Genomic DNA, 15,253 nt, shown 5'->3' on the forward strand with positions numbered 1-15,253 from the left:
TGTCTTTGGGATGAGTGAGGAAACCAGTGCAGCGGGGGAAAATTCACAGGGAGAGCATTCAGACTCCACACAGACAGGATTAAACCTGTGTCTGGAGCTGTAAAACACCAGTTCCACGAGCTGTACCAACTGTGCACCAACACTGGGGACTCGACTAATTCCACTAACTGTAGCACTGGGATTTAACCAGTTCCATCAACTGTAACACTGTTCACTAACACTGGGGATTCGACTGATTCCACTAGCTGTAGTACTGGGATTTAACCAGTTCCATCAACTGTAACACTGTTCACCAACACTGGGGACTCGACTGATTCCACTAACTGTAGCACTGGGATTTAACCAGTTCCATCAACTGTAACACTGTTCACCAACACTGGGGACTCGACTAATTCCACTAACTGTAGCACTGGGATTTAACCAGTTCCATCAGCTGTAACACTGTTCACCAACACTGGGGATTCAGCCAGCATTCAGAGATGTTGGTGGTTGGGATGAGAATCTGGTTGGATCAGAATCACGTACAGGGTGGCTGATAATTCATTGTGGTCAGGAATCTCAGTAGCACACAATCTATACAATCTTCCCCTGAGTTAATTGTTGTGAAAGCCACTTTAGAGATGGGAACTATAATTGTTGCACTTGGATGTATTTAGTCACATTTTGTAATTCACTTCAGAAAGCATTAAAGGGTGATACCCAGATCTAAGTTGGGCAATGCATAGAATGAAAGCATGGAAGTGGCTCCTCAGCTCAACTTGCCTGTGACAATCATGATGTCCAACTAAGCTAGTCTCAATTGCACATTTCTGCCCCTTATCTGGGGCCAACAGACCCCTGCTTAATGGTGTTGGTCCATGCCATAAAGAAAGGTTGGGAATCCCTGCTCTAAGCCTTTGCTACCCCAGTCAGCCTGTCCAGATGTCTTAAACATTGTTATGTATGTCTCAACCACTTCCTATGTCAGTTTGTTCCACCTGCACACTAACAGTTCTTGATTACCTTTCCCTAGGGAGGGGGAGGACAAAAATCTATGTGCATTCACCCTGCCTATGCCCCAATGGACTGTTGCCCAAGAGAATGAACCATTAAGTTTACTGAGGTGAGTTTGTATTCGGATGGAGTCTGACGACCAATCAAATCCAAATCCATGCCCAATCCCACTTTAACTGCTCATTGTTTGGTGTACCTTACCCACAGGAAAGCAGAGCATTTCACAAGAGTTTCATCCCCTGGATCATTACCTTCCGACAAGTGAGTGACAGGAATCTGAGAGACTGGGATTCCATTGCTATTGTGTGACTGTGGGTTAGCTACAAACAGGAAGCAGCAACTTTGTGAAGCCTGTGCTGGACAGGAGTGGGAAGATCGTTTGATTGCTATTTAAAAAATAAAGTTAGACAGTAGACAGCATGGAAACAAGTTCTTCAGCCCAATGTGCCTATGCTGATCTCAGCTCTTCCCATCTCTGGCATTGGTCCATCTCCCTCTAAACCGGGGGTCCCTAACCTGGGGTCTGTGGATAAATTCTATTGAATGTGAAAAAATTTACAACTTTACTTTCACTGACCTCGTATTTTGTAATCTGACGTATCTTATTTTACATATTTAAATACATTATTATGAGAAAGGGTCCATAGGCTTCACCGGACTGACAAGGGGACCATGGGAAAGACAAGGTTAAGAACCCCTGCTCTAAACCTTTCCTATCCAAGTACATCCAACAATCTTTGAAACCGTAATTGTATCTGCCTACCCCAATTTATTCCATGTACCCACTATTCTCTGTGTGGAAAAAGTTGTCCCTCAGAACCCCTTTAACTCTTTCACCCCCAATACGACCATCTTAAAATTATACCCTTCAGTTAGACTCCCTTACCAAGGGAAAACGACCGTGACCACCCACTCTATCCATGCCCCTCATGATTTTACAAACCTCCATAAGGTCACCCCTCAGCCACCAACACACCTGAGGAAACTGTCTCAGTCCATTGACTCTCCTTATAACTCAAGCTGTCCAGTCCTGATAAGGTGCTTCACCAGCTTAATGTCATTGTCCATTAAGTCTGAGAATCTAGAACTGCAGAAAATACTCAAACAGTGATCTTACCAGTCACTTCAATATTTCTAACAGAACATCACACTCCTCTACTCAATGGCCTCTCTGATGAAGGTAATGGTGGCAAATGACTTCTTTACAACCTATCTTCCTATTATGCCACTTTCAGGAACCATGAACTCGTACCTCTAAGTCTCTCTGTCTTACAACAGTCCGATAGCCCTCCCGCTAACTGCACAAGTACTGCCTGGTTTAGCTGCCCACAAAGCAGCATAGGATGAGGTGATGAGGCAGAGAGCAGTCACTCTCTAACTGACACCACCGCCAGCAATGCCCTGGGATGGATGTGGCTCTGATTTCAGCAATAAACATGCCCTTCAGGAAAAGCTCAGGCCTTCTGCCAGGTTTCACAGGGCCTGCAGCTGTGAGACAGAGGAAATGAGTGAGCAGGAAGGACACAGACATCAGAAAGCTGGCCAGTTGATATAGGAGGGACAGGCAGAGGGAGAGCCCTGAAACCGGACAGAGAGGGAGAGGGAGCCCTGAAACCAGTCAGAGAGGGAAAGAAACAGACATGAAACCGGTCAGAGAGGGGGACAGAGACGTGAAACCGGTCAGAGAGGGACATAGACCCTGAAACCGGTAAGAGAGGGACATAGACCCTGAAATCAGACAGAGAAGGACAAAGACCCTGAAACCAGTCAGAGAGGGAGAGAGCGCCCTGAAACCGGTCTGAGAGGGAGAGAGAGAGACCTGAAACTGGTCAGAGAGAGAGAGAGAGAGAGACCTGAAACCGGTCAGAGAGAGAGAGCGAGACCTGAAACCGGTCAAAGAGAGAGAGAGAGAGAGACCTGAAACCGGTCAGAGAGGGAGAGAGAGAGACCTGAAACCGGTCGGAGAGAGAGAGAGACATGAAACCGGTCAGAGAGAGAGAGAGAGAGACATGAAACCGGTCAGAGAGGGGGACAGAGACGTGAAACCGGTCAGAGAGGGACATAGACCCTGAAACCGGTAAGAGAGGGACATAGACCCTGAAATCAGACAGAGAGGGAGAGAGAGAGACCTGAAACTGGTCAGAGAGAGACAGAGAGAGACCTGAAAGCAGTCAGAGAGAGAGAGTGAGACCTGAAACCGGTCAAAGAGAGAGAGAGAGAGAGACCTGAAACCAGTCAGAGAGAGAGAGACCTGAAACCGGTCAGAGAGGGAGAGAGAGACCTGAAACCGGTCAGAAAGAGAGAGCGCGACATGAAACCGGTCAGAGAGGGAGAGAGAGACCTGAAACCGGTCAGAAAGAGAGAGCGCGACATGAAACCGGTCAGAGAGGGAGAGAGAGAGACCTGAAACCGGTCAGAGAGGGGGAGAGAGAGACCTGAAACCGGTCAGAGAGAGAGAGAGAGAGACCTGAAACCGGTCAGAGAGAGAGAGAGAAACCTGAAACCGGTCAAAGAGAGAGAGAAAGAGAGACCTGAAACCGGTCAGAGAGAGAGAGACCTGAAACCAGTCAGAGAGTAAGAGAGAACTGAAACCAGTCAGAGAGGGAGAGAGAGAGAGAGACACTGAAACTGCTCAAAAAGAGAGAGAGAGAGACCTGAAACCGGTCAGAGAGGGAGAGAGAGACCTGAAACCGGTCAGAGAGGGAGAGAGAGACCAGAAACCGGTCAGAAAGAGAGAGCGAGACATGAAACCGGTCAGAGAGGGAGAGAGAGACCTGAGGTGAGAAAGAGGGAGACAGACCTGAAACCGATCAAAGAGGGAGAGACAGACCTGAAACCGGTCAGAGAGGGAGAGAGCGAGACCTGAAACCGGTCAGAGAGGGAGAGAGAGAATGGAAACCAGTCAGAGAGAGAGAGAGAGAGAGACCTGAAACCAGTGAGAGAGTGAGAGAGAGAATGGAAACTGGTCAGAGAGAGAGAGAGAGACCTGAACCCAGTCAGAGAGAGGGAGAGAGACATGAAATCGGTCATAGAGAGAGAGAGAGAGACCTGAAACAGGTCAGAGAGAGGGAGAGAGAGAGACCTGAAAACGGTCAGAGAGGGAGACAGTGAGACCTGAAACCAGTCAGAGAGCGAGAGAGAGACATGAAATCGGTCATAGAGAGAGAGAGAGAGACATGAAACCGGTCAGAGAGAGAGAGGGAGACATGAAACCGGTCAGAGAGGGGGAGAGAGACGTGAAACCGGTTAGAGAGGGACATAGACCCTGTAACCGGTAAGAGAGGGACATAGCCCCTGAAATCAGACGGAGAGGGACAAAGATCCTGAAACCAGCCAGAGATGGGGAGGGAGAGACCTGAAACCGGTCAGAGAGGGAGAGAGAGACCTGAAACAGGTCAGAGAGACAGAGAGAGAGAGAGAGAGAGAGAGAGAGAGCAACCTGAAACCGGTCAGAGAGGGAGAGAGAGAATGGAAACCGGACAGAGAGAGAGAGACCTGAAACCGGTCAGACAGGGAGTGAGAGATAGACGGTGAAATCGCTCAGAGAGGGCGAGAGAGACCTGAAACTGGTCAGAGAGAGGGAGACAGACCTGAAACCGGTCAAAGAGGGAGAGAGAGAATGGAAGCCGGTCAGAGAGAGAGAGAGAGAGAGACCTGAAACCAGTCAGAGAGGGAGAGAGAGACATGAAACCCGTCAGAGAGAGAGAGAGAGACCTGAAACCGGTCAGAGTGAGAGAGACATGAAACCCGTCAGAGAGGGAGAGAGAGACCTGAATCCAGTCAGAGAGGGAGAGAGAGACATGAAACCCATCAGAGAGAGAGAGAGAGAGCTGATACCGGTCAGAGGAAGAGAGACATGAAACCCGTCAGAGAGGGATAGAGAGACCTGAAACCGGTCAGAGAGAGAAAGAGAGAGCGAGAGAGACCTTAAAGCGGTCAGAGAGAGAAAGAGAGAGCGAGAGAGACCTGAAACCCGTCAGAGAGAGAAAGAGAGAGCGAGAGAGACCTGAAACCAGTCAGAGAGGGAAAGAGACAGCGAGAGAGACCTGAAACCCGTCAGAGACGGATAGCGAGACTGGAAAGGAGTCAGAGAGGGAGAGGGAGGCCCTGAAACCGATCAGAGAGAGAGAGAAACCAGAAACGGGTCAGAAAGGGAGACAAACATGAAAACGGTCAGAGAGAGAGACCTGAAACCATTCAGAGAGGGAGAGAGAGAGAGCTGATACCGGTCAGACAGGGAGTGAGAGATCTGAAACCGGTCAGAGAGGGACAGAGAGACATGAAACCGGTCACAGAGAGAGAGAGAGAGACACCTGAAACCGGTCAGAGACATGGAGAGAGAGAACTGAAACCGGTCAGAGAGGGAGAGAGAGACTTGAAACCGGTCAGAGAGGGAGAGAGAGACCTGAAACCGGTCAGAGAGGGAGAGATAGAGAGAGACCTGAAACCGGTCAGAGAGGGAGAGAAAGAACTGAAACCAGTCAGAGAGGGAGAGAGAGAGAGAGAGAGAGACCTGAAACTGGTCAGAAAGAGAGAGCGCGACATGAAACCGGTCAGAGAGGGAGAGAGAGACCTGAAACCGGTCAGAAAGAGAGAGCGCGACATGAAACCGGTCAGAGAGGGAGAGAGAGAGACCTGAAACCGGTCAGAGAGGGGGAGAGAGAGACCTGAAACCGGTCAGAGAGAGAGAGAGAGAGACCTGAAACCGGTCAGAGAGAGAGAGAGAGACCTGAAACCGGTCAAAGAGAGAGAGAAAGAGAGACCTGAAACCGGTCAGAGAGAGAGAGACCTGAAACCAGTCAGAGAGTAAGAGAGAACTGAAACCAGTCAGAGAGGGAGAGAGAGAGAGAGACACTGAAACTGCTCAAAAAGAGAGAGAGAGAGACCTGAAACCGGTCAGAGAGGGAGAGAGAGACCTGAAACCGGTCAGAGAGGGAGAGAGAGACCAGAAACCGGTCAGAAAGAGAGAGCGAGACATGAAACCGGTCAGAGAGGGAGAGAGAGACCTGAGGTGAGAAAGAGGGAGACAGACCTGAAACCGATCAAAGAGGGAGAGCGAGACCTGAAACCGGTCAGAGAGGGAGAGAGAGAATGGAAACCAGTCAGAGAGAGAGAGAGAGAGACCTGAAACCAGTGAGAGAGTGAGAGAGAGAATGGAAACTGGTCAGAGAGAGAGAGAGAGACCTGAACCCAGTCAGAGAGAGGGAGAGAGACATGAAATCGGTCATAGAGAGAGAGAGAGAGACCTGAAACAGGTCAGAGAGAGGGAGAGAGAGAGACCTGAAAACGGTCAGAGAGGGAGACAGTGAGACCTGAAACCAGTCAGAGAGCGAGAGAGAGACATGAAATCGGTCATAGAGAGAGAGAGAGAGACATGAAACCGGTCAGAGAGAGAGAGGGAGACATGAAACCGGTCAGAGAGGGGGAGAGAGACGTGAAACCGGTTAGAGAGGGACATAGACCCTGTAACCGGTAAGAGAGGGACATAGCCCCTGAAATCAGACGGAGAGGGACAAAGATCCTGAAACCAGCCAGAGATGGGGAGGGAGAGACCTGAAACCGGTCAGAGAGGGAGAGAGAGACCTGAAACAGGTCAGAGAGACAGAGAGAGAGAGAGAGAGAGAGAGAGAGAGCAACCTGAAACCGGTCAGAGAGGGAGAGAGAGAATGGAAACCGGACAGAGAGAGAGAGACCTGAAACCGGTCAGACAGGGAGTGAGAGATAGACGGTGAAATCGCTCAGAGAGGGCGAGAGAGACCTGAAACTGGTCAGAGAGAGGGAGACAGACCTGAAACCGGTCAAAGAGGGAGAGAGAGAATGGAAGCCGGTCAGAGAGAGAGAGAGAGAGAGACCTGAAACCAGTCAGAGAGGGAGAGAGAGACATGAAACCCGTCAGAGAGAGAGAGAGAGACCTGAAACCGGTCAGAGTGAGAGAGACATGAAACCCGTCAGAGAGGGAGAGAGAGACCTGAATCCAGTCAGAGAGGGAGAGAGAGACATGAAACCCATCAGAGAGAGAGAGAGAGAGCTGATACCGGTCAGAGGAAGAGAGACATGAAACCCGTCAGAGAGGGATAGAGAGACCTGAAACCGGTCAGAGAGAGAAAGAGAGAGCGAGAGAGACCTTAAAGCGGTCAGAGAGAGAAAGAGAGAGCGAGAGAGACCTGAAACCCGTCAGAGAGAGAAAGAGAGAGCGAGAGAGACCTGAAACCAGTCAGAGAGGGAAAGAGACAGCGAGAGAGACCTGAAACCCGTCAGAGACGGATAGCGAGACTGGAAAGGAGTCAGAGAGGGAGAGGGAGGCCCTGAAACCGATCAGAGAGAGAGAGAAACCAGAAACGGGTCAGAAAGGGAGACAAACATGAAAACGGTCAGAGAGAGAGACCTGAAACCATTCAGAGAGGGAGAGAGAGAGAGCTGATACCGGTCAGACAGGGAGTGAGAGATCTGAAACCGGTCAGAGAGGGACAGAGAGACATGAAACCGGTCACAGAGAGAGAGAGAGAGACACCTGAAACCGGTCAGAGACATGGAGAGAGAGAACTGAAACCGGTCAGAGAGGGAGAGAGAGACCTGAAACCGGTCAGAGAGGGAGAGATAGAGAGAGACCTGAAACCGGTCAGAGAGGGAGAGAAAGAACTGAAACCGGTCAGAGAGGGAGAGAGAGAGAGAGAGAGAGAGACCTGAAACTGGTCAGATAGGGAGAGAGAGACCTGAAACCGTTCTGAGAGGGAGAGAGAGACCTGAAACCGGTCAGAAAGAGAGAGAGAGAGACAGAGCGAGAGAGACCTGAAGCCGTTCAGAGAGAGAGAGAGATCTGAAACTGGTCAGAGAGAGAGAAAAAGAGAGAGACATGAAGCCAGTCAGAGAGAGAGAGAGTGACCTGAAACCGGTCAGAGAGAGAGAGAAAGACCTGAAACAGGTCAGACAGAGGGAGACAGACCTGAAAAGGGTCAAAGAGGGAGAGCGTGTGATCTGAAACCGGTCAGAGGGAGAGAGATAACAGAAGCTGATCAACAGAGGGAGAGAGAGAGAGACCTGAAACTGGCCAGTGAGATAGAGACATGAAACCAGTCAGAGAGAGAGAGAGACCTGAAACCAGTCAGAGACGAAGAGAGAGAACTGAAACGGGCCAGAGAGAGAGAGAGAGACCTGAAACCGTTCAGAAGGGAGACAAAGACCTGAAACCGGTCAGAGATGGGGCGAGAGAGACCTGAAACCGGTCAGAGAGGGAGAGAGAGTTCTGAAACCGGTCAGAGGGAAATAGAAAGAGACCTGAAACCAGTTAGTGAGAGAGAGAGAGAGAGAGACCTGAAACTGGACAGAGAGGGAGAGAGAGACCTGAAACCAGTCAGAGAGTGAGAGAGAGAATGGAAACCGGTCGGAGAGAGAGAGAGACATGAAAACAGTCAGAGAGAGAGAGAGAGAGAGACCTGAAACTGGTTAGTGAGAGAGAGAGAGAGAGACCTGAAACCAGTCAGAGAGGGATAGAGAGAGCGAGACCTGAAACCGGTCAGAGAGGGAGAAAGAGAATGGAAACGGGTCAGAGAGAGAAAGAGAGAGAGACCTGAAACCGGTCAGAGACAGAAAGAGAGAGAGACCTGAAACCGGTCAGAGACAGAAAGAGAGAGTGACCTGAAACACATCAGAGAGAGAGAGAGAGACCTGAAACTGGACAGAGAGGGAGAGAGAGACCTGAAACCGGTGAGAGAGTGAGAGAGAGAATGGAAACTGGTCAGAGAGAGAGAGAGAGACCTGAACCCAGTTAGAGAGAGGGAGAGAGACATGAAATCGGTCAGAGAGAGAGAGAGAGAGAGAGAGACCTGAAACTGGTCAGAGAGGGAGAGAGAGAACGGAAGCTTGGTCAAGAGAGGGAGAGAGAGAGAGACCTGAAACTAGTCAGAGAGGGAGAGAGAGACCTGAAACCGATCAGAGAGAGAGAAACCAGAAACAGGTCAGAGAGGCAGAGAGACATGAAACCAGTCACAGAGAGAGAGAAACACCTGAAACCGGTCAGAGAAGGAGAGAGAGATCTGAAACAGGTCAGAGAGAGGGGAGACAGACCTGAAACCGGACAAAGAGGGACAGAGAGAACGGAAACCGGTCAGAGAGAGAGAGAGAGAGAGACCTGAAACCGGTCAGACAGGGAGTGAGAAATAGACGGTGAAATTGCTCAGAGAGAGAGAATGGAAGCCGTTCAGAGAGAGAGACAGAGAGAGACCTGAAACTGGTCAGAGAGGGAGAGAGAGACATGAAACCCGTCAGAGAGAGAGAGAGAGAGACCTGAAACCGGTCAGTGAGAGAGAGACATGAAACCAGTCAGAGAGGGAGAGAGAGACCTGAAACCGGAGAGAGAGAGAAAGAGAGAGCGAGAGAGACCTGAAAATGGTCAGAGAAAGAGAGAGAGAGAGAGAAATAGAGCGAGAGAGACCTGAAAATGGTCAGAGAGAGAGAGAGAGACAGAGAGAGAGACCTGAAACCGGTCAGAGATGGACAGAGAGACCGGAAATCAGTCAGAGAGGGAGAGAGAGGCCCTGAAACCGATCAGAGAGAGAGAAATCAGAAACCGGTCAGAGAGGGAGACAGACATGAAAACGGTCAGAGAGAGACAGAGAGACCTGAAACTGTTCAGACAGGAAGAGAGAGAGAGCTGATACCGGTCAGACAGGGAGTGCGAGATCTGAAACCGGTCAGAGAGGGACAGAGAGTCCTGAAACGGGTCAGAGAGGGAGAGAGAGACCTGAAACCGGTCAGACAGGGAGTGAGAGATAGACCCTGATATCGGTCATAGAGGGAGAGAGAGACCTGAAAGAGGTCAGAGAGAGGGAGACAGACCTGAAACCAGTCAGAGAGGGAGAGAGAGAATGGAAACCAGTCAGAGAGAGAGAGAGAGAGACCTGAAACTGGTCAGAGAGCGGGAGAGAGAAAGACCTGAAACCGGTCAGAGGGAGACAGTGAGACCTGAAACCAGTCAGAGAGCGAGAGAGAGACATGAAACCAGTCGGAGAGAGAGAGAGTGACCTGAAACCGGTCAGAGAGAGAGAGAAAGACCTGAAACAGGTCAGACAGAGGGAGACAGACCTGAAAAGGGTCAAAGAGGGAGAGAGTGAGAACTGAAACCGGTCAGAGGGGGAGAGAGATAACAGAAGCTGGTCAAGAGAGGTAGAGAGAGAGAAACCTGAAAACAGTCAGTGAGATAGAGACATGAAACCACTCAGAGAGGGAGAGAGAGACCAGAAACCAGTCCAAGAGAGAGAGAGACCTCAAACCAGTCAGGGACGAAGAGAGAGAACTGAAACGGGTCAGAGAGGGAGAGAGAGACCTGAAACCATTCAGAGAGGGAGACAAAGACCTGAAACCGGTCAGAGATGGGGTGAGAGAGACCTAAAACCAGTCAGAGAGGGAGAGAGAGACCTGAAAGAGGTGAGAGAGAGGGAGACAGACCTGAAACCGGTCAAGGAGGGAGAAAGCGAGACCTGAAACCGGTCAGAGAGGGAGAGAAAGGCCCTGAAACTGATCAGAGAGAGAGATACCAGAAACCGGTCAGAAAGGAAGACAGACATGAAAACGGTCACAGAGAGAGAGAGAGACCTGAAACCGTTCAGAGAGGGAGAGAGAGTCCTGAAACCAGTCAGAGGGAGAGAGAGAGAGACCTGAAACCAGTCAGAGAGAGAGAGATAGAGAGAGACCTGAAACCGGTCAGAGACAGAAAGACAGAGACCTGAAACCGGTCAGAGACAGAAAGAGAGAGTGACCTGAAACACATCAGAGAGAGAGAGAGAGAGAGAGACCTGAAACTGGACAGAGAGGGAGAGACATGAAACCGGTCAGAGAGTGGGAGAGAGAACGGAAACCGGTCAGAGAGAGAGAGAGAGAGAGACCTGAAACTGGTCAGAGAGGGACAGAGAAACCTGAAACCATTCAGAGAGAGAGAGAGAGAGACCTGAAACCGGTCAGAGACAGAAACACAGAGACCTGAAACCGGTCAGAGACAGAAAGAGAGAGTGACCTGAAACACATCAGAGAGAGAGAGATAGACCTGAAACTGGACAGAGAGGGAGAGAGAGATCTGAAACCGGTCAGAGACAGAAAGAGAGAGTGACCTGAAACACATCAGAGAGAGAGAGAGAGACCTGAAACTGGACAGAGAGGGAGAGAAAGACCTGAAACCGGTCAGATAGTGAGAGAGAGAATGGAAACCGGTCAGAGAGAGAGAGACAGAGACCTGAAACCGCTCAGAGAGAGGGAGAGAGACCTGAAAACGGTCAGAGAGGGAGAGAGAGACCTGAAACCGGTCAGACAGGGAGTGATAGATAGACCCTGAAATCGGTCATAGAGGGAGAGAGAGACCTGAAACCGGTCGGAAAGAGAGAGCGAGACCTGAAACTGGTTAGAGAGGGAGAGAGAGACCTGAAAGAGGTCAGAGAGAGTGAGACAGACCTGAAACCAGTCAGAGAGGGAGAGAGAGAATGGAAACCAGTCAGAGAGAGAGAGAGAGAGACCTGAAACTGGTCAGAGAGAGGGAGAGAGAGAGACCTAAAACCGGTCAGAGAGGGAGACAGTGAGACCTGAAACCAGTCAGAGAGGGAGAGAGAGACACATGAAACCGGTCAGAGAGAGAGAGAGTGACCTGAAACTGGTCAGAGAGAGAGAGAAAGACCTGAAACAGGTCAGACAGAGGGAGACAGACCTGAAAAGGGTCAAAGAGGGAGAGAGTGATAACTGAAACCGGTCAGAGGAGGGAGAGAGATAACAGAAGTTGGTCAAGAGAGGGAGAGAGAGAGAAGCCTGAAACCGGTCAGTGAGATAGAGACATGAAACCAGTCAGAAAGGGAGAGAGAGACCAGAACCAGTCCGAGAGAGAGAGAGAGAGACCTGAAACCGGTCAGGAACGAAGAGAGAGAACTTAAACAGGTCAGAGAGGAGAGAGAGACCTGAAACCATTCAGAGAGGGAGACAAAGACGTGAAACTGGTCAGAGATGGGGCGAGAGAGACCTGAAACCAGTCAGAGAGGGAGAGAGAGACCTGAAAGAGGTGAGAGAGAGGGAGACAGACCTGAAACCGGTCAAAGAGGGAGACAGCGAGACTGAAACTGGTCAGAGAGGGAGAATGAGAATGGAAACTGGTCAGAGAGAGAGAGAGAGAGAGAGACCTGAAACTGGTCAGACAGGGAGTGAGAGATAGACTGTGAAATCGCTCAGAGAGGGAGAGAGAGACCTGAAACAAGTCAGAGAGAGAGGGAGAGAGCGAGAGTGACCTGAAACCAGTCAGAGACGGTCAGAGAGACTGGAAACCGGTCAGAGAGGGAGAGAAAGGCAGTGAAACTGATCAGAGAGAGAGAAACCAGAAACCGGTCAGAGAGAGGGAGACAGACCTGAAACCGGTCAAAGAGAGAGAGAGAGAATGGAAGCCGTCAGAGAGAGAGAGAGAGAGAGGAGAGGGAGAGAGAGAGAGAGAGAGAGACGAGATGAGAGAGAGAGAGAGAGAGAGAGAGAAAGAGAGAGACCTGAAACCGGTCAGAGAGGGAGAGAGCGACATGAAACCCGTTAGTGAAAGAGAGAGAGACCCTGAAACCACCGGGTCAGAGTGAGAGAGAGAGAGAGAGCTGATACCGGTCAGAGAGAGAGAGACATGAAACCCGTCAGAGAGGGAGAGAGCGAGACCTGAAACCGGTCAGAGAGGAAGAGAGAGAATGGAAACCAGAGAGAGAGAGAGAGAGACCTGAAACTGGTCAGAGAGAGGGAGAGAGAGAGAGACCTCAGAGAGAGAAAGAGAGAGCGAGAGAGACCTGAAACCCGTCAGAGACGGACAGCGAGACTGGAAAGGGGTCAGAGAGGGAGAGGGAGGCCCTGAAACCGATCAGAGAGAGAGAGAAACCAGAAACCGGTCAGAAAAGGAGACAAACATGAAACAGTCAGAGAAAAGAGAGAGAGACCTGAAACCATTCAGAGAGGTGAGAGAGAGAGAGCTGATACCAGTCAGACAGGGAGTGAGAGATCTGAAACCGGTCAGAGAGGGACAGAGAGACATGAAAACCGGTCACAGAGAGAGAGAGAGACACCTGAAACCGGTCAGAGACATGGAGAGAGAGAACTGAAACCGGTCAGAGAGGGAGAGAGAGACCTGAAACCGGTCAGAGAGGGAGAGAGATACCTGAGGCCGGTCAGACGGAGAGAGAGAGACCTGAAACCGGTCAGAAAGAGAGAGAGAGCGAGAGAGACCTGAAGCCGTTCAGAGAGGGAGAGAGAGATCTGAAACCGGTCAGAGAGAGAGAGAAAGAGAGAGACATGAAACCGGTCAGAGAGAGAGAGACTGAGAGAGAGAGAGACCTGAAACCAGTGAGAGAGAGAGAGGGACCTGAAACCAGTCAGAGAGAGAAAGAGAGAGCGAGAGAGACCTGAAACCCGTCAGAGACGGACAGCGAGACTGGAAAAGGGGTCAGAGAGGGAGAGGAGGCTCTGAAACCGATCAGAGAGAGAGAAACCAGAAACCGGTCGGAAAAGGAGACAAAGATGAAAACAGTCAGAGAAAGAGAGAGAGACCTGAAACCATTCAGAGAGGGAGAGAGAGAGAGCTGATACCGGTCAGACAGGGAGTGAGAGATCTGAAACCGGTCAGAGAGGGGACAGAGAGACATGAAACTGGTCACAGAGAGAGAGAGAGAGACACCTGAAACCGGTCAGAGACATGGAGAGAGAGAACTGAAACCGGTCAGAGAGGGAGAGAGAGACTTGAAACGGTCAGAGAGGGAGAGAGAGACCTGAAACCGGTCAGAGAGGGAGAGATAGAGAGAGACCTGAAACCGGTCAGAGAGGGAGAGAAAGAACTGAAACCGGTCAGAGAGGGAGAGAGAGAGAGAGAGAGAGACCTGAAACTGGTCAGATAGGGAGAGAGAGACCTGAAACCGTTCTGAGAGGGAGAGAGAGACCTGAGGCCGGTCAGACAGAGAGAGAGAGACCTGAAACCGGTCAGAAAGAGAGAGAGAGCTGAGAGAGACCTGAAGCCATTCAGAGAGGGGAGAGAGAGATCTGAAACCGGTCAGAGAGAGAGAGAAAGAGAGAGACATGAAACCGGTCAGAGAGAGAGAGAAGAGAGAGAGAGAGAGACCTGAAACCAGTGAGAGAGAGAGAGGGACCTGAAACTGGTGAGAGAGAGAGAGAGAGAGAGAGAACTGAAACCGGTCAAAGAGAGAGAGAGAGAGAGAGCTGAAACCGGTGAGAGCGAGAGAGAGAGTTAACTGACACCAGTCAGAGAGAGAGAGAGAGAGAGAGACCTGAAACCGGTCAGAGAGAGAGAGAGAGAGACATGAAACCGGTCAGAGAGAGAGAGAAAGACCTGAAACAGGTCAGACAGAGGGAGTCAGACCTGAAAAGGGTCAAAGAGGGAGAGCGTGAGAAGTGAAACCGGTCAGAGAGGGAGAGAGATAACGGAAGCTGATCAACAGAGGGAGAGTGAGAGAGAGACCCTGAAAACTGGTCAGAGACGAAGAGAGAGAACTGAAACGGGTCAGAGAGAGAGAGAGAGAGAGAGAGACCTGAAACCGTTCAGAAGGGAGACAAAGGCCCGAAACCGGTCAGAGATGGGGCGAGAGAGACCTGAAACCGGTCAGAGAGGAAGAGAGAGAATGGAAACCAGAGAGAGAGAGAGAGACCTGAAACTGGTCAGAGAGAGGAAGAGAGAGACCTGAAACCAGTCAGAGAGAGAAAGAGAGAGCGAGAGAGAGACCTGAAACCCATCAGAGACGGACAGCGAGACTGGAAAGGGGTCAGAGAGGGAGAGGGAGGCCCTGAAACGATCAGAGAGAGAGAAACCAGAAACCGGTCAGAAAAGGAGACATACATGAAAACAGTCAGAGAAAGAGAGAGAGACCTGAAACCATTCAGAGAGGGAGAGAGAGAGAGCTGATACCGGTCAGACAGGGAGTGAGAGATCTGAAACCGGTCAGAGAGGACAGGGGAGACATGAAACCGGTCACAGAGAGAGAGAGAGACACCTGGAAACCAGTCAGAGACATGGAGAGAGAGAACTGAAACCGGTCAGAGAGGGAGAAAGAGACTTGAAACCGGTCAGAGAGGGAGAGAGAGACCTGAAACCGGTCAGAGAGGGAGAGATAGAGAGAGACCTGAAACCGGTCAGAGAGGGAGAGAAAGAACTGAAACCGGTCAGAGAGGGAGAGAGAGAGAAGAGAGAGAGACCTGAAACTGGTCAGATAGGGAGAGAGAGACCTGAAACCGTTCTGAGAGGGAGAGAGAGACCTGA

The 15,253-nt window shown here is 50.6% G+C and overlaps 1 protein-coding gene across 1 annotated transcript in view; it reads right to left on the reverse strand.

Moving 5' to 3' along the window:
- The window catches only part of phldb2b (pleckstrin homology-like domain, family B, member 2b), a 324,137-nt gene extending 322,470 nt beyond the window's left edge, over nt 1-1,667 (reverse strand). Inside the window, exons 1-2 of the mRNA XM_072259726.1 lie at nt 1,648-1,667; nt 1,571-1,594 (exon numbers count right to left, since the gene is read on the reverse strand). Of these exons, the coding sequence (XP_072115827.1) occupies nt 1,571-1,594; nt 1,648-1,667 (44 nt within the window). The remainder of the gene's footprint in view (nt 1-1,570; nt 1,595-1,647) is intronic.
- Between the last annotated feature and the right edge of the window lie 13,586 nt (nt 1,668-15,253).

Source organism: Mobula birostris, chromosome 6 (assembly GCF_030028105.1).
Source record: "Mobula birostris isolate sMobBir1 chromosome 6, sMobBir1.hap1, whole genome shotgun sequence".
Taxonomy (NCBI): Eukaryota; Metazoa; Chordata; class Chondrichthyes; order Myliobatiformes; family Myliobatidae; genus Mobula; species Mobula birostris.